Source organism: Falco punctatus, assembly GCF_963210335.1.
Source record: "Falco punctatus genome assembly, chromosome: 1".
Taxonomy (NCBI): Eukaryota; Metazoa; Chordata; class Aves; order Falconiformes; family Falconidae; genus Falco; species Falco punctatus.
In genome coordinates this window covers 43,784,075-43,804,770 of record NC_137580.1, presented here as the reverse complement: position 1 = coordinate 43,804,770, position 20,696 = coordinate 43,784,075, and the positions used below count along the sequence as shown (strand labels likewise).

General features: G+C 49.8%; 2 protein-coding genes across 2 annotated transcripts in view; one reads left to right on the top strand and one right to left on the bottom strand.

Moving 5' to 3' along the window:
• Nucleotides 1-15,671: 15,671 nt before the first annotated feature.
• Nucleotides 15,672-19,091, bottom strand: FOXI3 (forkhead box I3; the record flags this gene model as incomplete). Its single annotated transcript, XM_080400269.1, has 2 exons — nt 15,672-17,226; nt 18,392-19,091. The coding sequence occupies 2 exons, from the start codon at nt 19,089-19,091 to the stop codon at nt 16,637-16,639; spliced, it is 1,290 nt and encodes a 429-aa protein (XP_080256395.1). The 3' UTR covers nt 15,672-16,636.
• Nucleotides 18,643-20,696, top strand: part of LOC308069030 (uncharacterized protein) — a gene marked incomplete at both ends in the record, with an annotated part of 42,421 nt that continues 40,367 nt past the window's right edge. Inside the window, one exon of the transcript XR_013930253.1 lies at nt 18,643-18,782. The remainder of the gene's footprint in view (nt 18,783-20,696) is intronic.

Below are 20,696 nucleotides of genomic sequence, written 5' to 3'. Positions count from 1 at the left end.
TCTTGTCCAGAACTTAGAGGATTTTAAAGGGGTATTGGCTATTTCTATTCTCACAAGAATACACCAAATTAAAATAGGCTGGGGACAGGGAGGAAGACTGAAATAGTCCTTCTCGTAAAGGAGCAGATAATAAACAGGAGTTGGACCTTAGTCTGATCCTAGCAAGACAACAACTATGTTCCTAACCCATCTTACCTGTGGGGGTCTCAGGATGCTCAGGGTCCTTCCTCTGGCTATTTGGCATCTGTACAACCTTGCTGGGTTAGCAGCCACCTATGCTAGGGCTGAGGTCCAAAGTTCTGGGACTTGCAAGCACAGCATCGCTGGCCAAGCTCGAGTGAGCTCATCCTGGCACCAATTGTGCTTTGAAGGTGTGCTGAGACATTTATCTTTCTTAGATCCAGTTCCAGGAGGGTATTCACCCTGCAGCATGCAGTCAGCATGAAGCCTTGGGGTTGTCTGGAGAGCTTCCAGGAAAGGGCCAGGTGAATGGCAGGGCAGCACCTCTTGCTGCAGCTGGCCAAAGATCATCCCTTCAGATGGGAAGACATCCAGGTTCCATACCATGTTTCAGATGGAATGTGCCTTCCCCTTTGACATCCAGCATTGGGCAAGCAGGGCTAATATCCTATTTGAGCAAGCAAGAGGAAAAAAATTATGCCACCTTCACAACCAGATGTCAAATGCACCACCTTACATGCCCCCCTGTCAGCAATTTCAATGCAAGCCCTTCTTGCTTACACAAGAATTTCCCCCTGTAATGTAGAAGGGGAAAAACTTGGCCTTTCCCATAGTCTGAAAAGCCCCAACACAGCAGGCCAGAAAAACACTTAACTAGATAAACAGATCGATGCTCATGAAGCACATCACTGGGGCTTTAGAAGACATACTGATTTGCTGGTGTAAGGACTCCTGTGCTCCCATTGCAGATTGTTTATCATTGAGATGATGCCAAGTGCCTTCATGATCAGATCAGCTAGGAGCAGGTACAGAAACCATTTTTCCTCAGAAATGTTCAGTGTTCTCCCAGTGGTCCATTTTGTGTCTATAGCAAATATTGCCTTTAAAATGATTATAAATACTGGAGATGGAGGAGCTGCGGAGCAATCACTGTATTTCTGATTGCATTTAGTTTCATACCCACTAATATAAACCTCTGTATGTCCTTCCTGGCCTTTGACTCTTCATACCTCCAAGTATTGGTCATGTTTCTGGCTTGTCTGTCATGCTGTTCACACTGAATTACTCTCTGTGTCTCTCACTCACTCTTTTAGTTTTGTTGGCCTGCTTTGAATCTTTTCACAGCTGTCCATATCTTTTCCATGTCCAAGTATCCCAGTCCAACCTGCTGAGGAAGAAGGGCCTGAAGAAGCATCACTGATCTCTGGGTGTTCACCAATGGTGGTACGGCCATAGGAGCTAAGATATGGTTCTTCCACTGGCCAGCATGCAGCCCATGAAACACCATGCAGGAGACCTCCACTGTGCATCTCATTAAGGAAAAGCTTGATGGCACTATGTTGGGGTCTGCAGTGGGTCTGCAGACAAGTTAGTTGATTTCAAAGACTTAGCCGTCCACCTTTAAGACAGCCACAAATTGTCAGGTGTGTAAACAGGGTGTGAAGAACCTTAGAGCCGCAGCATACGGGCACCTACAGCAACAGCAAATAGCAAGCAAGAAGAAGAACACAAAAACCTATCAGGGTCTGACACATGTACTTTCTAAGATATATAAGTAATTTGTATAAACAATAAAGGCCATTTTTGCCATTTTGTCCAAATCCAGCCACGCAGACATAGTATTTTTCAGTCCGCCTCAACCTGCATCACCACATTTGGTGACCCTGACATGCTGATGTGATCCCAGTAAAGGGTATCAAAAAGAGACCCTGAGGCTGTGCTGATCTGACCCTGGTAAGGGGTGTCAGGAGCAAATCCTGAGACTGACCAGTGGGTTACTGGGGAGGTGGAGCTTGGTGAAGCGGAATAGCACAGCAGGTGGCTGCAAGGTAAGGTGAGCCACCAGGGACAAAATGGGGACTAAGTTATCTAAAGTAGATACCATGGTGCTATCAAAGTGGAAATTAGTATTAGAGAAGTGTGGAATTACTTTAGATGGGCTCTGGTTAAAAAATATGTTATTGTGGGCTAAAACACATGGAGTGGAATCGTCCCCCGCAACTGCTCTTAGTGTGTCGGCCTGGGACAATTTAGGATCAACACTGTCAGAAGCTCTGGAGAAAGGGGACAAAGAGGCATTGGAGCTTTTTCCTACATGGGGACTGCTTAGACATGCTGTAGGGGGCTTCAAAAATCATCAAGATGCAAGTGGGGGCTTGCAAAATCAGCAAAATGTGAGTGGGGGCTTGCAAAGTCCGCAAGACACAAGTGGGATCTTGAAAAGTCAGCAAGATGCGAATGGGAGCTTGAAAAGTCAGCAGAATGTGAATGGGGGTGTATCATTCAAACCTCTCCTTTATCCCCCTCCAGAATACAGACAAGAGGATGAGGGGGTGGGGGAAGGGGAGAGTCTGTGCCCCTTACCAGACACCACTCCCCAATGCCCCGAATCCCCTAAATCTGTCCAATGGCATCGACCTATACTCAGTACCGATTCCGAGGATGAGGACAAGCAGAAACCTTGGCGGACTGACCCCAGCCCCCTGACTCCCCGCAACATTTGTGCCAGCCCACACCCCTTCCTCCTCCAGCTGCTTCTCCCCTCCTGCCCACCCCCTGTGCTTCGCCCTTGCATTTAGGATGGAAATGCTGAAAACCCGGATTTGTGTCCAGCTACGACAACATTATCGGTCAGAGACAATGAATAAGGCGGAGGTGGTAAAAAACCAGTTTCCAGTGGTACGGTAATGCCGCGCGACCCTCGGCGATTTTGGCGGGCTGTGAGAGATGGGCATTAAAAGAGGGAAACTGGGATTTCGTAGAACAGATAGGCGGACCACTCCTTGATCTTACTACTCCTTCCACTGCTGCGCCGCATGCATATCCTATTGTAAAGGGAGATGCGACTGCAGATAATCCTAACGTTCATACATCATTTGCTTGGAAAGTAGTGCAGGACTTGCAAAAATCTGTTTCTCAGTATGGCGTGACTGTGTTCTGTCACACAGAAGAGCTGTTTATAATCTACTGTATTACAGCAGTTGAAACATATTTTGCTATTAGAAAAGAAAAAAAAAAAAAAAAAAGGAAAGAAAAAGAGGGAATAGCCCCAGAGGCACGATTAGAGAAAGCATGCTATGTTTTGAACTTTTTGAAAATCTCTGACAACCATGCAGTGACTCCCATTGTGCAGCACTTTGTGTCAATTGGTGATAAGCAGCAAAAGCACGAAGGCATCCTAGTACGCATGAAAGACCCTCGTACTGGGCATTGGTCAGGACCGCATGAATTGTTAACTTGGGGAAGAGGTTATGCTTGTGTTTCTGCAGATGAAGGTCCGCAATGGACACCTGTTCACTGTGTGCAGCCTGAGCTTAATGTGCCAGACCATGGGAGCACTGCCACCACCAATCAACCCAACAACTGATGTGTGGTCTCCTTAGCACAGCAACTGAACCAGTCCTTGTTTGGTGTGACCTTCCTCGAAACTGACTTGCAGAGTGTGTTAACAGACATTATTGCAAAAAAGTGAATGTATGATCTTGACAAAAAATTTGGGGAATGAAGGATCTTACTGAAAGCCTTGATACTTGGGATAATTAGTTACCTCTGTATAATGTTAACCCACAAGAAGTTGATACTGTTTGCACTTTGAATGTTGATAGTTGTTTTTATGTAGATGCTAATGTAGTAGGAGGCTATGATGGGACCATGACACCCGCATAAATCAACACATGAACATGTTCATAAGCATAATACGCTTAAATACAATATAACTTTGGATGAAGCACGTAATGATGTAGTTGATTTATGGAACTGATGGGAATGTATTGCAGCGGTTCTTCTCTTATCTGGAGCAGCAGCAGCAGGGAAAGCATTAGAGTTAAATCACCTTAGGCAGTTAAGAATGTGAGTCAAATTTGCCACTATTACATACAAAACAGAGCAACTATTGGCTTTTTGTTGTTGGCTCAAGGACATGGCTGTGAGGATTTTGATGGTATGTGCTGCATGGATTTTAGGTGCCCCATTGCAGCAATGTGTTATCAAAATCTGAGAAAATGTCAGCTTTTGTGGCATAAATTCACTCAATTGGCAGTATTGTTTGTTTGCTATTGCCTTGGTTGCCGTCATGTTTGCAAGGGCCCTGCAGCACACAGCAAACCTGGCACTAGCTGTTCAAAAGCAAAAAGGGGGAATTGTTGGGGTCTGCAGCAGGTCTGCAGATAAGTTAGTTGACTTCAAAGACTTAGCCGTCCACCTTTAAGACAGCCACAAATTACCAGGTGTGTAAACAGGGTGTGAAGAACCGGAACTTAGAACCGCAGCATACGGGCACCTACAGCAACAGCAAATAGCAAGCAAGAAGAAGAACACAAAAACCTATCAGGGTCTGACACATGAACTGTCTAAGACATATAAATAATTTGTATAAACAACAAAGGCCATTTTGTCCAAATCCAGCCGCGAAGACATAGTGTTTTTCAGTCTGCCTTGACCTGCGTCACCACAACACTACAGGGACCAGACCTAGGACTGATTCCTCCAGCTCCCACATCTGTGCTCAGATGGAGCTAGGTGACCTCTCCATGCTTTGGAGGCAGACATGACCTTTCCTGCCTTCTCTGCTATGCACACTCCTCTAAAGTAAGCCTGCACAGGCAGCCGCTTTTACTTCTCTGCTCTTCAACTTACAGTCTGCCCCCAGCACAGGCATGCCACGTAGAGCATCTCAAGCTCTGCTGCTTCATGCTCCCAGCTTGCCCTCCTCTGAGCTTCCCTCTTCCCTCAGCATGGGGCCATTGCCCAGAAGTCCTGTGGGTGACCCAACCGCAAGAGAGTCGTGCTTTCCCTGGAGATGCCTGCAATGGGGCAGATGGTCTGAGTGCACTGGGGGTGGTCCTGCGAGCTCACAAAGCTGAGAACTGAGAGTATTAAAATAACTAGGTGTTTGCCAGGGCACAGAGGTGGGCCAGAGGAAACAGGCCTGAAGTGCTGCTTCCATGTAGTGGCATTCAAAACGTTGTGGGAGGAAACTATTCAGCGTTTGTAACACGAAAGCTCTACAGTGACACGAAGGAAAGGCTTGTTTAAATCCCAGTAAGTGCATCAGAGACAATCCTGCAGCCAACCTGTCAGTCAAGGAGCACATGCTCCTGATGCCTGATTCATCTTTATTAGTCCCTAAAGCACGCACCTTCTCCAGGTACCTCTCTATTTTATATAATCAGCCACTGCATAATTCCCATGCATTTGGATTTGGGAAGTCAAAAGTCTGCAGGCTAGAATGCTCTTAGGTCCCTAATTCTGCCCTCACAGCAATAAAGTAGGGACAACATGGGCAGCTCTGATATATTCCTCGGAGGGAGACACAGGCAAAATCCTAGCCCTGGTGAGGTTTTATCCTCAGCTGGAACCAGAATATGTTTTGAGGCATGAACTGCACGAACTGTCTAAAAGCAGTGCCATCACGTTCACCTTTGTTTTGGAGAAGGCTACAGATTTTATACCCTGTGGGGATGGCAGCTTGCTCGAGGACCAATCCTGCCAGACCTACTTACAATGGGTATTACCTTACTCTGCCTGTTCATTCCCGCAGAGCACTGATAGAGTAGGATGCTCTTCAAGATGAAGGTGTGCGTGGGGGGATCATCCCTTGGTAGAAGAGTTTTAATATGAAATAAGATCAAACATCACTGCCACACCTCTACCTCCAGCAGTTTCAGCCTACACAAGGGAGGGGAACGTGCAGAGAAGCAGAGTGCTAGTACTGGTGCAACTTCTGGAAGGGTTTAGGGAGGAAAGAGAAGAGGAGGGAATGGCATAGGAAAGGGAAGAGAAAGGAAAGGGAAAGGAAAGGGAAAGGAAAGGGAATGGAAAGGGAAAGGGAAAGGCAAGGCAAGGCAAGGCAGGGAAAGGCAAGGCAGGGCAAGGCAAGGCAAGGCAAGGCAAGGCAAGGCAAGGCAAGGCAAGGCAAGGCAAGGAAAGGAAAGGAAAGGAAAGGAAAGGAAAGGAAAGGAAAGGAAAGGAAAGGAAAGGAAAGGAAAGGAAAGGAAAGGAAAGGAAAGGAAAGGAAAGGAAAGGAAAGGAAAGGAAAGGAAAGGAAAGGAAAGGAAAGGAAAGGAAAGGAAAGGAAAAGAAAGGAAAGGAGGAAGAGGAAGAGGAAGAGGAAGAGGAAGAGGAAGAAAAAATGAAAATAAAGAAAAAGAAAAAAGAAAAAGAAAAAAGAAAAGAAAAAAGGAAAAAAGAAAAAGAAAAGAAGAAGAAAAGAAAAGGAAGAATAAGAAGAAGAAAAGGAAAAGAATGTCTAGAGCTGAAAAGTAGATTTGGCTCTCTACTAACACCCATGGACCTAATTGGATTTACTGCCTGAGTGCAGGAAAATTTGAAAAGATTATGGAAAGAGAAAAGAATTTGAGATTAACACATACAGTACATTTCAATACAGGTGGTGGGACAATTAGAAATGTAGTTAATCTTTGGATAATCTTTATAAACCTGGAAAGGATTTAAGTCTGAGTGTGATTTGGTGGGCTCAGCCCTGATTTTTCTAGACGAGCCAAGTGTTGGAAACACAGTGTGAAAGCATGGTTAGGGGGCTCTTCTTCCACTTTGTTGAAAACCTTGAGGAGAGGGAAACAGAGGGCGCTGCCCCCAGTGGCCCCTGGAAAGCATGAAGGGAGATTTTCCCTTTACCTCCTGGGAATGGTGGTGATGGACTCCAAGCAGCAATGCTGGTGGAAAGCCTGCACAGGTCAGAACGTAAACCTGCCCGTGTCCTGCCGGTGAAACACAACTAGAGCGACTCACTGGTTAGGGGGGCCCATGCAAGCTGTTTCTTTTCACTGCCTGAGTGGCATTTAACAATCAGAGCTATTGAATTCTATTTCTCAGTGTCAGTCAGTCAACCTGGGCCCAGCGTGGCTCCCTGTGCTGCTTGCAGAGCAAATGAAGTTGTCTGTACTGTGAATAGCAGGATGCATCCAGGGGAATTTACATCAGAAGAGGGACTTGGCCTCACTCCTTCAACAATCTGAGAAACACAGTAGTTTCTCTGGGTGTTAGAGCAAAAGAAAAAAGACCTCTTCCAAGGGCAGTGAAACAAATTAATAGTTCCTGATGAGTTTGTCTTATCTTGCTTAACCCCTCTCTCATTCCATATCTCCCACCTTGCAGCGGCATGGTCAGAAGGCCAGGGCTGATGAATTATAACTGTTTCCCTGGGGAAGGCACTAATTTGGGTCTCTTTCCTCCATGGCCTTGATGGCTTTCGTGATATTTGCAGTACAGTGGGGAGGGAATTGATCCAACCAAAGCAGATCTACCCCTCTCCATTTGCAGCAGAGATCTGGGGACCGAATTACCCATTCCTGAAGGAGACCTAAGAAAAAAAGAAAAAAAAAGGAGAAAAAAAAAAAAAGCAGGTGCATCACTCCAATTTCTCTACTTTAGCCCAAAAGGGAGACAAGGGTGATTAGCTCAGTTGTAGGCATCTGTGCTAGAAACACCTGAAGGTGGTGAAACTGATCCCACTCTTAGAAAGAGTTGATGAGTTTTGGTGAGGATCTGACAGCCAGACATGTAGGTGGGCAGAGAGGGCAAGACGCAGCTTGCAGCTAAGACACTGAATTGTATGTGTCTGCAGGTGGGCGTCTATAAGTGAGCAAGGTGTCCAAGTCCTGTAAGAAGCAGGGGAAATACACTCTGTACAGTCAGAGAAGTCCAGGGAGTGAGTCACGCAGTGAAATGTCTGACGCAAAGTGAGCTGTGGCAATTCCTCTGCTGCAAATTGACATGCGTTTCTAGACTCATTGAACCAATACCTCCGAATAGCTGAGGATCTAGTCGTGGTGGCTTGGCTAGTTCAAGGCCACTTCTAAGGTCAGCTCAGAAGTCATCCTTCCTCCTGGTTCCAGCACCCTCCCCACAAAGGCACTGAGCATCACTTTCTCCTGGTGGAAACAGATTGCCAGGGGCAAGGGGGAAAGCAGCATTCCTGCATCCAAAGTGTTTCATGAAACCGGAGGTCAGGAACTCATCTGTCCACAAAAAACTGGGGAAAAAACTTCCCCCACTCCCAGGAACAGGGAGAGCAGATGCTCTCAGTGCATTTCAGCAGCTACATGGAGGTGCACCAGTGCAAGCAGCACGTGTTACACGGGGAGCAAGGCTGCTACTTGGAGAGAGCTCAAACTGGGTGGAATCAGATCCATATCACTCCTGGATGCAAACACCATTGCACTGGGGGTAGAGAAGGGACCTGAACTCCTGTAATTAGATTATCAGATCTTGAAAGCAGGATTCAACTCATAACACATTTTAACCCTTTCTTTTAAGATTGTGGCATTCAAACTAAACGTTCCTACTATAAAACCATTTGTAATGCATGGAAATGGATCACAAGTTTCAGGTCAATGCGGCTCCCAGCTGCTGGTATTATTTCTGGCAAGTTAAGCACATTTCCAGTTGTCCTGTGGTTAAGAACAGGTCTTACACACTATGAAAATCCCTTGGGAGAGAACCAGTCCCTGGCTGCAAGGGTGACTTGTGGTGTTTGGAGGGAGCAAGTTTAAATGCTACTGGATTCCCTAGGCAGGACCAGCATTTCCCTAGCAGCGCTCATGCTCCTGTGTAAAGCAGCTGTAGGTAAGATTTGGGTAAGCAACGTTGTGATCCATTGTGCTTTCCTCTAAGAGTGCCAAGGAAGGGTGAGTTTGCAGCCATGCTAGAATGTGTCAGGCTGACTCAGCAGGGACAGTTATGTGTGGGAGGCATTGGGAAGTATGGATTTGACACCTAACTTTGCTATAGTACTGTGTGACCTTTAGCAAATCACTTTCCCATGATGTTCCTTGACTCCTTGCAGTAAAACAGGGCCAGTAACACTTCCTCAGTCATACTTGTCTCTTTGGATTGTCACCTTTCCAGGGTAGAGAATGAGGTTTCACACTGTGACAAGCAGCTGCTGTCTGGAAAGAAACAGCATTCAGAGTTATGATAAATGACCTTAACATTCATGACATGCTCGTTGCTCTAGTCTTCCCACTACTCAACTATTCCCTGACAGGGACAGTGAAAATAAATACAGTCTGTTGTTCAATTATAATAAACACATTCCTTGATTCTTTGACAGGTCTCCTTGGTTTCTTGTCAGGTCTGCTTCCCTGCCATGCTGCCAAGGATAAGCTGCAAATGTTGGAGAGGAAGAAGGCATTAATTTTTTCTCCACCAAAGTATGACAGCTCTTATTGTCTTTTGACAACATATATCTCCATTTAGGCACAGGCTGCCTTAGCTACCGAACCCAGCTGCTCTTCATTAGCTTGTATGGGTTTACATGCAGCCAGTTCCCGTGAGCTGAGAGCTCTATCTGACAAGGCTAGGGTTTGTTTTCACTTGGTATCTTGTGGGAAATCCACAAACTCACATCGTCTTCCCTAGGATGTAAATCCATTCCCCTGAACTTGAAGATGAGCTCTGGTCTAATGAAGGACCCTGATGAAGCTTCATCAGTGCAAGACCAGGGCGTCTTGCCCTAGCTCTGTCATGAGTGTTGCTCTCCTGTTGGCCAGCAGAGGTTGTCCAACTGGCTGCCACTGAGACATCTGATGGTTTTGATGCTACTGATCAAATAATGATTTGTGCTCAAAACTTTAAAACTGCTGCCCCAGGTGCTGGGGACAGCTTAGGGTGCGGTGGAGCTGCAATTCTTGGTGCACCACAAATCTTACCTCCTACCGTCTCCAGCAAGGCTGCCCTTTGCAAAGAGCTTTTTCTACAAGAAAAGCAGAGCAGCCTGGACATCTAGGAAACAATATTCCCCTGCAAAACCATAAGCTTTACTCTTCATGAGCAATTTTTGCAGGAAAGAGAGAATACATATGACATATTGATCATGCTGCACTGCTGGAAAGTGCCTACACCGATTAGGGCAGTATGTGAACAAGAATACAGTGTGTAAAAAAGCTCATCAAACCTTTCTGCACCACCTCAATGAAATTCTCTGGCTCTTTGCAGAACCGAATGAACCAAAGCAAGGCTGAGATGCTGCTGTGTCGGAGAAAGAAAGGCTATGCAGGAGTTTTCTTCTCATCTACCTCTCCTATAACTAAGTAGGCTGACCTATGGATTAGGTTTGTGTCTTGCTTTGAAACCTTCTTGGACTTCTCCATCTCTGGTGGCCATGGTACTAATCTGTAACCAGATGTAAGACCACACATGACAGATGCCCCATACTTCCAGATAACCATGCACTCCTGCCCTGAGGGAGATCTAAAAGCTTGGCCTAAATTCGCTCTCTAGGCTTCCTCTGCATGGCATGGAGAGAAGCAGGCACCTGCAGAGAGCAACTCGTCTGCTCTAACTTAGCCAGCTTTTATTTAGAGTGAGAACTGCTGCAGCAAGCTGAGTGTCTTCAGTGCTCGTGAAAATCAATAGGATGGGCCAGAGCTCTGCATCAGCCTGTACTAAGATGGAAACTTGAAATGATGCTTTTAACTACACTACTATAAATACAGGAACATAAAAGGGCTCTGTTGCATCAGACTGTCAAACTCACCATCCTGCCTCACAGTGCCAAAAGGTGGTTGCCTAGGGAAGGCTATCCCATTCAGTGGTACTTTCCCAAAATATATTTCCATGTGCCAACACTTTGCAGTTCAGGAACTTTCTACCTAAAGGTGGGGGTCTTTGCATTTCCTTAACCCCTGCTGCATTTCCTTTCTATGAATGTGCCCTTCCATCCTCCTGAAGTAAGGAGATCCCCAGGGCATCTCTACAACCAGTGAGGCACCTCCACCTCCTCTGGTCTGTTTTTGAACCTGTCGCCTGGTAGCTTCACTGGATGTCCTCTGTCTAGGTTAGAAGAACACTTACATGGGTGTAAATATCATTTCCCCACACATGCAATATAATCTGGCCCCATGTGAGCATCATTTGCTTTGCTGAAGGAAGTCCAAGCTTGGTTCTGCCTAGGTGTTAGCTTTGAGTCCTTCTGCTTTCTTGGAGTTGAGGCACTAACCCTGTGTGTTTCAGGATCACTACTTGTGGTGGACCCAAAGAGGCAGGTTCTGCCACCCTCCGAACTGGCCTGGGAGGGAAATGGCAGAGCTCAGCTCCACTATTTACTTTAATTAGATAAAAAATCAGCGCCACTTGAAGGGTCCAAGGGCAGATTAACCATCAGTCCTGATCTGATTTGTCACTGTTTATTGCAAACGTGGACTGGCCGCATGGTGAGAGCTTTGCGTTGCCAATAAATCCCAGACACAATGGACTGCATGGAAAGCGAAAATGATCTGAGGAGCCCAGGCGGATGGGGGAGACAGCTCCCACTCTCCTATGGCAACCAATTGCCTGGATCAGGCCTATGATGTTTAATTCACAAATCTGCAATCTTTAGCTCCTTTCACGTGTCCCCAGGCAGTCTCGTAGACACCACCTGAGGTATATGAGAGGCTGGCTGATTATGGGTCTGCTCCAAAGCCCTCTGAAGTCAGTGGGAGTCTTTCCCCTGACTTCACTATGTTTGGGGCAGGCCCTGGATGAATATCCCTCAGGTTAGACAGTTTAATCATCCATTCAGCAGTACACAAAGCACATCACATACACTTTTAGCCTGCATTGTATGGTGTTATGAAACGAGAAGATTATTTGATATGATTCAGAGATAGCTCAAGTATAAGGTAAAAAAAACCCACACCTTTGATGTTCTACATTACACTTCAGTTATTCCTTGAGGGGCAAATTCTCATCATCTTACCCAGGTGAATATTGCACTTGGTAATTTGGTCAAAAACATTCCATCAGCCTTCTTTTTAATAGAAAATGTTCCGGGGGGTGGGGGGGTGGGGGCGGAGTTCAGCTTGATGGAGATTTCTGCAAAAGAGAAGGAAAAAGAAAAGGTAAATCCATGTTTTTCTTCTTTCAATAATAGGAATAATTTCAATAATTGGAAATAAAAACCTGTTTTGGAGGGATTTTCTAACAGGACAATAAAACTAGTCTTTTTTTTTTTTTTTTTTTTTCAAAGTCTAAGGAGAAACAACAATTTCCCAACAATTGCAGTCTCCATCTGGCAGAGGCAGAGGTCTATCTAGCTGAAGCATCAGCCATCCATGTACCATAAGTTAGGCCTGATTCTCATCTTAGATCAAGCTACAAGATGAGGTTTTGTCCCTCCTATTTTGTGTGCTATCAAAACAAGACTGACAGGACCACCTTCCATAAATGAGCAGGGAAGAACTGAGATACATCACATTGAATGTCAGGTGAGACCTGTGGGGCTTGTGGGGTCTTATCTCAAGAAGTCTGATGAAGGTTTTCCATTACTAGAAATACAGAGAGGGCAAGGGCAGGATATCTGCAGTTTCCTTGAATGCAACTATATTTTTTAACTATTCCTAAAGATTTCAGGGAAAAATCACCCTCAACAGGGCAAATCAAAAGCTGCCTCCTTCAGAGGAGATGCAAACCACAGTCCATGGCCAGTGGCAGTAATTGAAGCCCTATTTCCAAAAGAGTTGGCGGGCGATGAAACCCAGCGCGGGTGGCTGTGTTCTGCCTCTTGAATCCCCTCCCACCGCCCCGCAATATATTCGGTGTTGCTGGGGGTGGGGGCTTTAACTTTACTGGCACAAGAGTTTCCTTTGTTGATGGGAGCTGGGTCTCCTTTAGGGGACTGGGCTGATCCAGCTGTACTGGCAAAGCCTTTGTACTGTGGAGTAGCTCAAGTGCAGACCTGCAGTGGGTGCCTGCCTGAACCTTTGCTGGCATGTCGATAAGGCCAGCGCTGAGCAAAATTAAACGACCCCATCCTGGAGAAGTGCCACATGTAGGAGCCAGCAAGCATCTGTGTTACCGATCCAACGTGTCTCTTGAAATGCCTTTGGACTGTACTTCTTTTCAAGGAGGGACTGCCTTTTTTAGTAGTTGTGTGTGCTGGAAGAGCCACAGTCCCTGGCTGGGAGTGTTGGAGGGTACGGGCAGCACAGGGCAGAGGTACCAGACAGCTTTGCCTGCAGTCATCAGCATGACCGTGGTTTCACATTGAGTACCACTGCACTGCATCAGCCTTGCCCGGTTGAGGTGGCATCTTTCTAGAAAGAGCGGAGAAAAGAAGATGAGACTTGCTGCAACACTTAGCTTTAGGGTCCAGCAGCTGGGATCTGCGGGCTCCCAACTACCCTCCACGAGAACACTGCTCCCTCAAAGATGTCACTTTACAAGGGGATTCCGATGGCTGCCAGAGCAGAGAGGATGGAGTCCTGAAGTTGGAGCCTCTCTCCAAGGGAAGGACATTTCTCCACTGACTTCCTTGGGAGCAGGCTATGCCCGGGGCTGCTGGGCTACTGCCTGACCCAGGCTGGGAAGAGGCTCATTGTCATGGAGAATCCATCCCAGGCACGGCCTTGGCATTTAGAGGAGAGCAGGGACTCTCAGGGTGGGACCAGCAGGCTAATTGCCTTTGTTTTACCCCTCCTTCAATGGAGGAATCACAGCAAACCCCCAAAGCCCATGACAATAGCCCTGCTGCTTTTAAGTGCCTTTCATTAAACTCAATCTTCTTGCCCTCCCTCTCCCAAGATTTGCTAAAAGAAGTGTCTCTTTTAATGACAAAAGGAAACCTAAAAGGCTGCCATTAGCTCATTCACTTGGCTCCTCTCTGCAGACTGGGTGTCTATTTGCTGAAACCTGCTCTCAGGTGTCCCTTTGGCAGAATGCTTTAACTGGAGCACACCAGCCTTTGGGGTGGTTGTGTCCGCAGCAGGGACCATGGGCCCTGCTCCTAGTGAAGGGCTCACTTTCCCTGGAGGGAGCAGGATCTGGCGCTAATGGCAGGAAAGGTGCACTGGGGACAGCTAGACGTGCCAAAACCTCCCCAAAGCCCACCACCATTGCTCAGGAGCAGGGCTGGAGCACTGCGGCGGGTGAATCCCCTCCCTGGCTGTGCTCTGGTAGGTTCTGGCTATGCTACCACCCAGCTGATGTGGCTTGAGAATGTTTATTGAGCCATGGGATATTTGCTGAGGACATACTGCCAGAGGCAGAGCACACAGCAACACCAATCTGCCAGTGACTTGGGATCCTCAGGAGCAAACATGGGTACTGTCTGTAGTAACACACAGCTGATGGAAGTGGCAGAGGATAAATCCTGAAACAAATCCAGGTGGAAGAACATGAACTGGACACATGCAAGTGTCCCACATTGGCCCACTGCTTGCTAAGGTCTGACAACAGGCTGGTGGAGCAGACAAGGGGTGCAACGGCAGCTTAGACGCCTGAGTAAGCAGTTCCTGGCTTACTTGAGGACTGGCTCTAAATCTTTTAAAGGTGTTGGGAATCCCTCCGCCCCTTTTAGATCAAACTCGGCAGTCTGAAATCCAAATAAAGCTATTCCACACCTGCTGCAGGACAAGACTGCCCACCTTGCCTTTTTGCTAGTGGCAGTCTGCCTTTTCCCTTCCATTATCACTACCACTGCATCACCTGAGTCACAATCAAAAATCAAGACGTGGAGGAATTACCCCTAAAGCCAAAAAGATGTTATCTGTGCTGGGAAGGGGTGAGCGAGAGGGGGATGAGGCAGGAGTTGCCACCCACCCACTGGTCTCTGCTATTGCACAAATGGCGGTTGGCCAGGGCTGGGGCAAGTACTTGGTCCCACTCCCAAGCGCATGGAAGTCATCTGATGTTTCGTCACATCTTCATTGTATTTTAGATCAGGCCAGTGGTTTGTCTTGCATCACTACCCTGTATGTTATGCAGGTAGCCAGTGAAGAAGCACTGCCAACAATTTTGTTTTCTGAATAGCCTGCAGGGATGGCCTTACATCATGGCAGATGCATATATGTTAAACAGCTGCGATTTCATGCTTAACTTCATTATTGATGCTACATTACTCATGAAGACATATATATTTACGCTCTACCCACACACAGTGCCCAACAAACAGCTTATGCAAAGGGCAAGAATTGGGAGTTGATCGTCTGGCATAATGGCTGCTGTAGGACAGATTCTCCTTTCCTAGCAGCGTGAATCAGGGAGGATTCTCAGGAGCACCTGTTTATAGTGCCTGACCCACTAGCTCACAGGTCCAACTTCTCGACTAGCCTGCCATTTTAAGCAGGTGCAATCCTATTAGAAAAACTGATTTGCAAAATGGATCGAGCCAACAGTCAAGCTCAGACTTCATATCTCCTGCTAGCTGGCACCACGCTGGAACCAGCCCCGCTTCTTTTACTTTTGGAAGCTTTTTTTCCCCTCCTCCCACTAAAGCAGGCTGAAAAAGGAAAGCTGTAATTCAGGCCATTGACAAAAACAAACAAAAAAGCCCAGAGTGCCCACTCCGCACAGTGAGACAATGAGAGGCTGCAAATCAGCTCAGATGTGTCTCCTTTGGGCCCAGAGCAGGTTTTTTTCTGTCCTACTGTGCAGATGAAATTGTTCATAAATCTTTGTACCTTTTATCCCAAACCATGTGAAAGCAAAACCTGTCTCCCACAGAGTTTTAAAATACCTCAAACATACTGAGGAACAACCAAGCAAAAATCTAACAATTGTTAACATTTTATTCCCAACAGCTGTTCAGCCTGAAAAGTTTCACTAATACACTAACAAAACCAAAACCAACAAAAAAATAAAAACAAATAAAAAAAAAAACCAAAAAGAAGAGGAACAAAGTAAAATAAACTTTAACAAAGTTTAAAACACATTATAAATAAGTACAGCTCCAGAGCATAATTTACAAATATAAAACCACATAGAAACATATGTACAGGAGAGTTACATTACGTACAAATATGTATAAAAATACCCCAGTGTTTATTCTCGTGCTAAAGCTGCGTGGCTAGAGTTATCTTTGGTACTAAGCTCAGGGAAAAAGATCGTTTTACAAGACACGGCCCTGGCTGTACAATATGTCATACACAGGAAGAGCAGAGCAAACTTCCGTGGGTTTCGAGGAGGTTTTGGGTGGGTGTTTACCCACAGCATCTCCCCCTGTGCATTACATATTGCAGGATCAGGGCAGAAAGCAAGGGCTTACAGAGGCAACTGCTGGCAGAACAGTTTTTTAATACATTGTACAAGGCACTTCATAAGAAATCTCTTCATTTTTTTTTCCTGTTCTCTTCTAAGACTCACTGGATGTCTACACTCGGCTCTTGCTGATACCGCTTTGTGGTTATAGTTCTAAAACTTCTTACTCTACATTCAGGATTAGAAACCTCTCGAAACATTGATTCAGTTTGCTTTCATCTGCAGAACCTAGATGGAAAGCCACCTAAACCACCTAACATTTTCCAGGACGGGGAAAAGACTTTGCATCTGCCTTCTGCTGGTGCTTAAGGGGTTGTTCTTATTTTGAAAGGTGAGAAGATCTGTCTTCCTGGAAAAACTCCTGGGAAGTGTCCACATTGAAATGCTGTTCGCAAAAGCATATGGTCCTCCATGCTGCCAGATACACCTGCAACTCCCATTCCCTTTGCAGTGGTCACCAGCCAACTGCCCCAGCATCCTAAACCTCCGTTCCATCCCGGGTGTAGATGAGGCTATTAACCGTGAAGTTGTAGTAGTGATTGTACTGGGCTCCCTGGCTGCTGCTGTTGGGATGGAAGGAGCTGTAGTAGGCAGGGGAAGGTCCTGCAACCCGCTGCAGCTGGTCTGGTGAAGGCACCTCCTGAGAAGAGCTGCTGGAAGGGGTGAAAGTGCCACTGCTCAGCTGTCCAGCAGAGAAGTTCCTGTGATGCAGGTCACTGCCGAGACCCCCTGTCAGCCGGCTGCCTCCACCGCTTAGGGAGCTCATGCCACTGAAGAAGGTGCTGAGGCAGCTAGGGGTGGATGAAATGATACTGGAGGGAGAGGAGCTTTTGGGATGGTCCCTGGCAGAAGGCGAGGGGTCCAGCTCTGGGGGTGGGCTGTTTCCACAGGGTTTGCCTGCAGCTGGGATGGGTCGCTCTTCCTCAGCCTTCAGGCCCCCCAGAGAGGAGGCTGCAGACGCAGTCGCGGGGGTGTTGGGCTCAGAGCGCCGTTTGCGTTTGCGACGGAAGTTCCCATTGTCAAACATCTTCTCACAGTTGGGATCTAAGGTCCAGTAGTTTCCCTTCCCTGGTGGAAAACGGGAGAAACAAGAAAGTAAGTCAACTTTGGTGACAGACAGCCCCACCGCACACAGATGAGCAATATCTACATCTTGTCTGATCGGCACAGAAGGCACATCTCCCCTACACTTGTTCCTCCTCTATCTGTTGTTCAGTACAAAGACACAAAACCTGGCTCCAGGACATCATCACCTCCATCCCTTCAATGCTCAAGTGAAGGCCACCCAGAGAAGAACCTCCCCATCACAGAGTGTGAACCTCCCTGGAGGATCTGCACTTCTGCCTCAGACCTGGCCGAAGGAAATGTGAAGCAGGGCAGCAATCTCAGCAGTAGGTGACACGACAGTGCCTCTGCCATGGCTTTTCTTAGAGGGGCTGAGGGAAAGGCGGGCTGGTGCACCCAGGTAGGCTGAGGGGCCAGCAGCACTGAGTGCTGGGGGCTGCAGACAGGCTACCCCACACCCAAGGATTAGCATGAGGGGGCTGCGGTGGCACTAGCTGTCCCCTGCCCATGCCCGGGCCTGACAGAGGCAGTGGCCCCACCATGTCCGCTCCCCGCCGGGCCGGGCCGGCACTGTCCGGGCGCGCCCCCGCCCACTCCCGGGTACCGGCTGTGCCCCGCGGCCAGGCCGGCGAGCGCCGGGCAGGGAGGGGCGCCGTGAATCACGGGCGAAGGAGCCGGGTCTTGCACAACCGGCACTCCCGGCCTGCTCGGGGAGGGGGTAAGGGCTGGGGCCGGCCGCCCCTCGCCTACACCTCCCGCGGGGACCAGAGCCGGGCCAGGCTGGGGCGAAGGGGGACGGTCGCCTGACAGCGGCCGGCCTGAGGGGACGAGGCAGCCCGGTCCGTCTCCTCACGGCGCCGGGCCCGAGGGTGGCGAAGGGGGACGGTCTCCTCACAGCGGCGGCCCCGAGGGGACAATGCAGCCCGGTCTCCTCACAGCGGCGGGCCTGGCTGGGGCGAAGGGGGGCCGCTCTCCTCACAGCGCCCGGCCTGAGGGGCCAAGGCGGCCCGGTCTCCGCACAGCACCCGGCCTGAGAGGACCAGGGACCCACCGGACGAGGGCACCGCTGCCGCCCGCTCTCCTCACGGTGGTGCCGGCGGCCCCGCGGGCCCCGCGTCCGCCGCCCCCCCGGCCCAGCCCACCCTCCCGCTCGGCGCGGCGGCCTCACCGGGGTCGTCCTCGTCGCGGGGCACCTTGCGGAAGCAGTCGTTGAGGCTGAGGTTGTGGCGGATGCTGTTCTGCCATCCCGCCTTGCTGCGCTTGTAGAAGGGGAAGTTCTCGGCCACGTACTGGTAGATGTGGCTGAGGGTGAGCTTCCTCTCGGGGGCGCTCTGGATGGCCATGGCGATCAGCGCCGAGTAGGAGTAGGGCGGCCGCACCAGCTTCAGCAGCTCCTCCTGGCTGGCCAGGCTCAGCCAGCTCAGCTCCGCGCCGCCCGCCGACGGCGAGCCGGGCGCCGAGGGCGAGCCCACCAGCTGCCCGCCCCGCGAGCAGCCGTACGAGGCCGGCGGCAAGAAGGGCGCGGCGGTGGCGGCGGCGGAGCCGGGCGGGCCCTGCAGGTAGGGCGCCGGGCTGTTCATGCCCCACAGGTAGCCGGCGTTGGCGGGCGCCCCGTAGTCCCCCAGCGCGTACCCGCCCGCCCGCTGCCCCGAGGAAGCGGCGGCGGCGGCGGCGGCGGCGGCGGCAGCGGCGGCGGCGGCCGCGGCGCCGGGCGGGTGGAGGCTGGGCTGGGGGTAGACGCTGAAGTTCTCGCTGCAGTACACCGCCATGTCGGGGGCTTCCTGGGCGCTGCGGGGCTGCGGGGGCGCAGGGGCGGCCGCCGGCGCCGAGGCTCTGGGCTGCGCCTGCTGCAACTCACCGGCGCTCATAATCCCTGGCCATGCAGGGCGGCCGGCGCTCCCCCCCCCGCTCCCGTCCTCTCCCGCGGACAGGATCCCCCCCCCGCGGCCCCAGTGGCCCCAGACCAAAAAATCCCGGGGGGCTGCGGCGCGGTGCCCTTATAGGCGCTGCTGCGCGCCCGGCCTCCCCGCCCGCGGCCGGGGCTGGGCGGGCGGCGGCGGCGCGCAGGGAGCAGCCAGTAGCGCGGCTCCGCTCCGGGGCGGGAGGCGGAGGGGGGCAAGGCCGGGCCCCAAAAGCGGCCATGGGGGAGGGACCGGCGGGGGGAGCTGCGGGCGGCGCCAGAGATTTGGCTGCCGGCACGGCGGGGATAGCATCCCCGAGCCTGCCGGCCCCCCCTAGCCCTGGCTGCGCCCCCGTCCCGGCTGGGAGGGGGGGGGGGAGCTCTCCGCGCTGCCCCGGCGCCCTCCGCCCCGGGCGCCCCCTCACCGGGGCTCCCCGCGCTGACCCAGCTCTCAGGGATCCGATCCCCCTTTCCCACGATCGTCCCTGATCCCTTAAACCGGCCCCGAAATTGAGGGCTGGAGGAGATTAGCATCGCTGCGGTTGCCCCGACGGGAACGCGAAGGCTGAAATTCGCTTGAACGTATTTATGTGTAATTTTGCCGCCCGTCTCACACGGCCGGGGCTGAGATCGCAGTTAATTAGCTTCGGATAAGGGAATTGTCCGAAATTAAACAACCAACCAACATCGGCATGTTCGCTCCTAACTGCGGGAGGGAAGGGCTGACAGTCGCGGGGCGCGACTTAATGAATAAAAGTTGATTTTCGCCTTGGTGCTTCGGGGGAGCTTGAGGGCAGGGGCATCCTTGTGCCGAGCAAAAGCTCTCGGTGTTTGTCACGATCGCGACACCCCGGGGCTTCTAGGGGGACCCGCTCCGGCAATTCCTTTTCCTCCGGGGCAGAGCACTCGGTCGGACCCACACGTGTAACAAGAAAAATACGGTCAAAGGTGCGGGACAATTTGGAGAGTCTTTGTCAGTCGCTCAGGAGACGTAAATCTCCGGGTCTTAAACGGAATTGTTGCTCAGTTTTTTCCTGGTAAAAATGCCTAAAAATTCCCTTTCCAGGTACAGACGCGAAGTGCTCTCCCCGGGGTTGCAAGCGCCGGGCGTCTTTGTTTGACATGGGGATTTGGGGGAGAGAGGAGCCTTTGGGAACAGTCTTGGGGTTTTATGTCTTCGATAAAATAATGCACATATAAATTAGTGAAGCTGAATCGGGGCAGCTTTCCCAGACTACCTCCAATCCCAGGTTTTCATCCCACTTGTGATCTAAGCAGGGATGTAATGACTGGAAGATTGTCACCATTATATTTCGTTTTAAAACAAGTGGACAGATAATTTGGAGTCAGAACACTTAGAAGTGAGTGTGATAAAGAATTAATATTTTGGGTTTCCTCCTTTCATCATAAGGGGAGGTTTTGGGGGTTTTCTTTTTTGGGGTTTTGGGGGGATTGGTGGTGGGTTTTTTTCCTGTTGTTATTTTGTTTCTGTCACTATTGCTGCTGATTATTTTATTTTGCGTCTTTTGGGGCAAGAGCTTACTGTGTGTATTTGGATAGCCAGAACAACAGG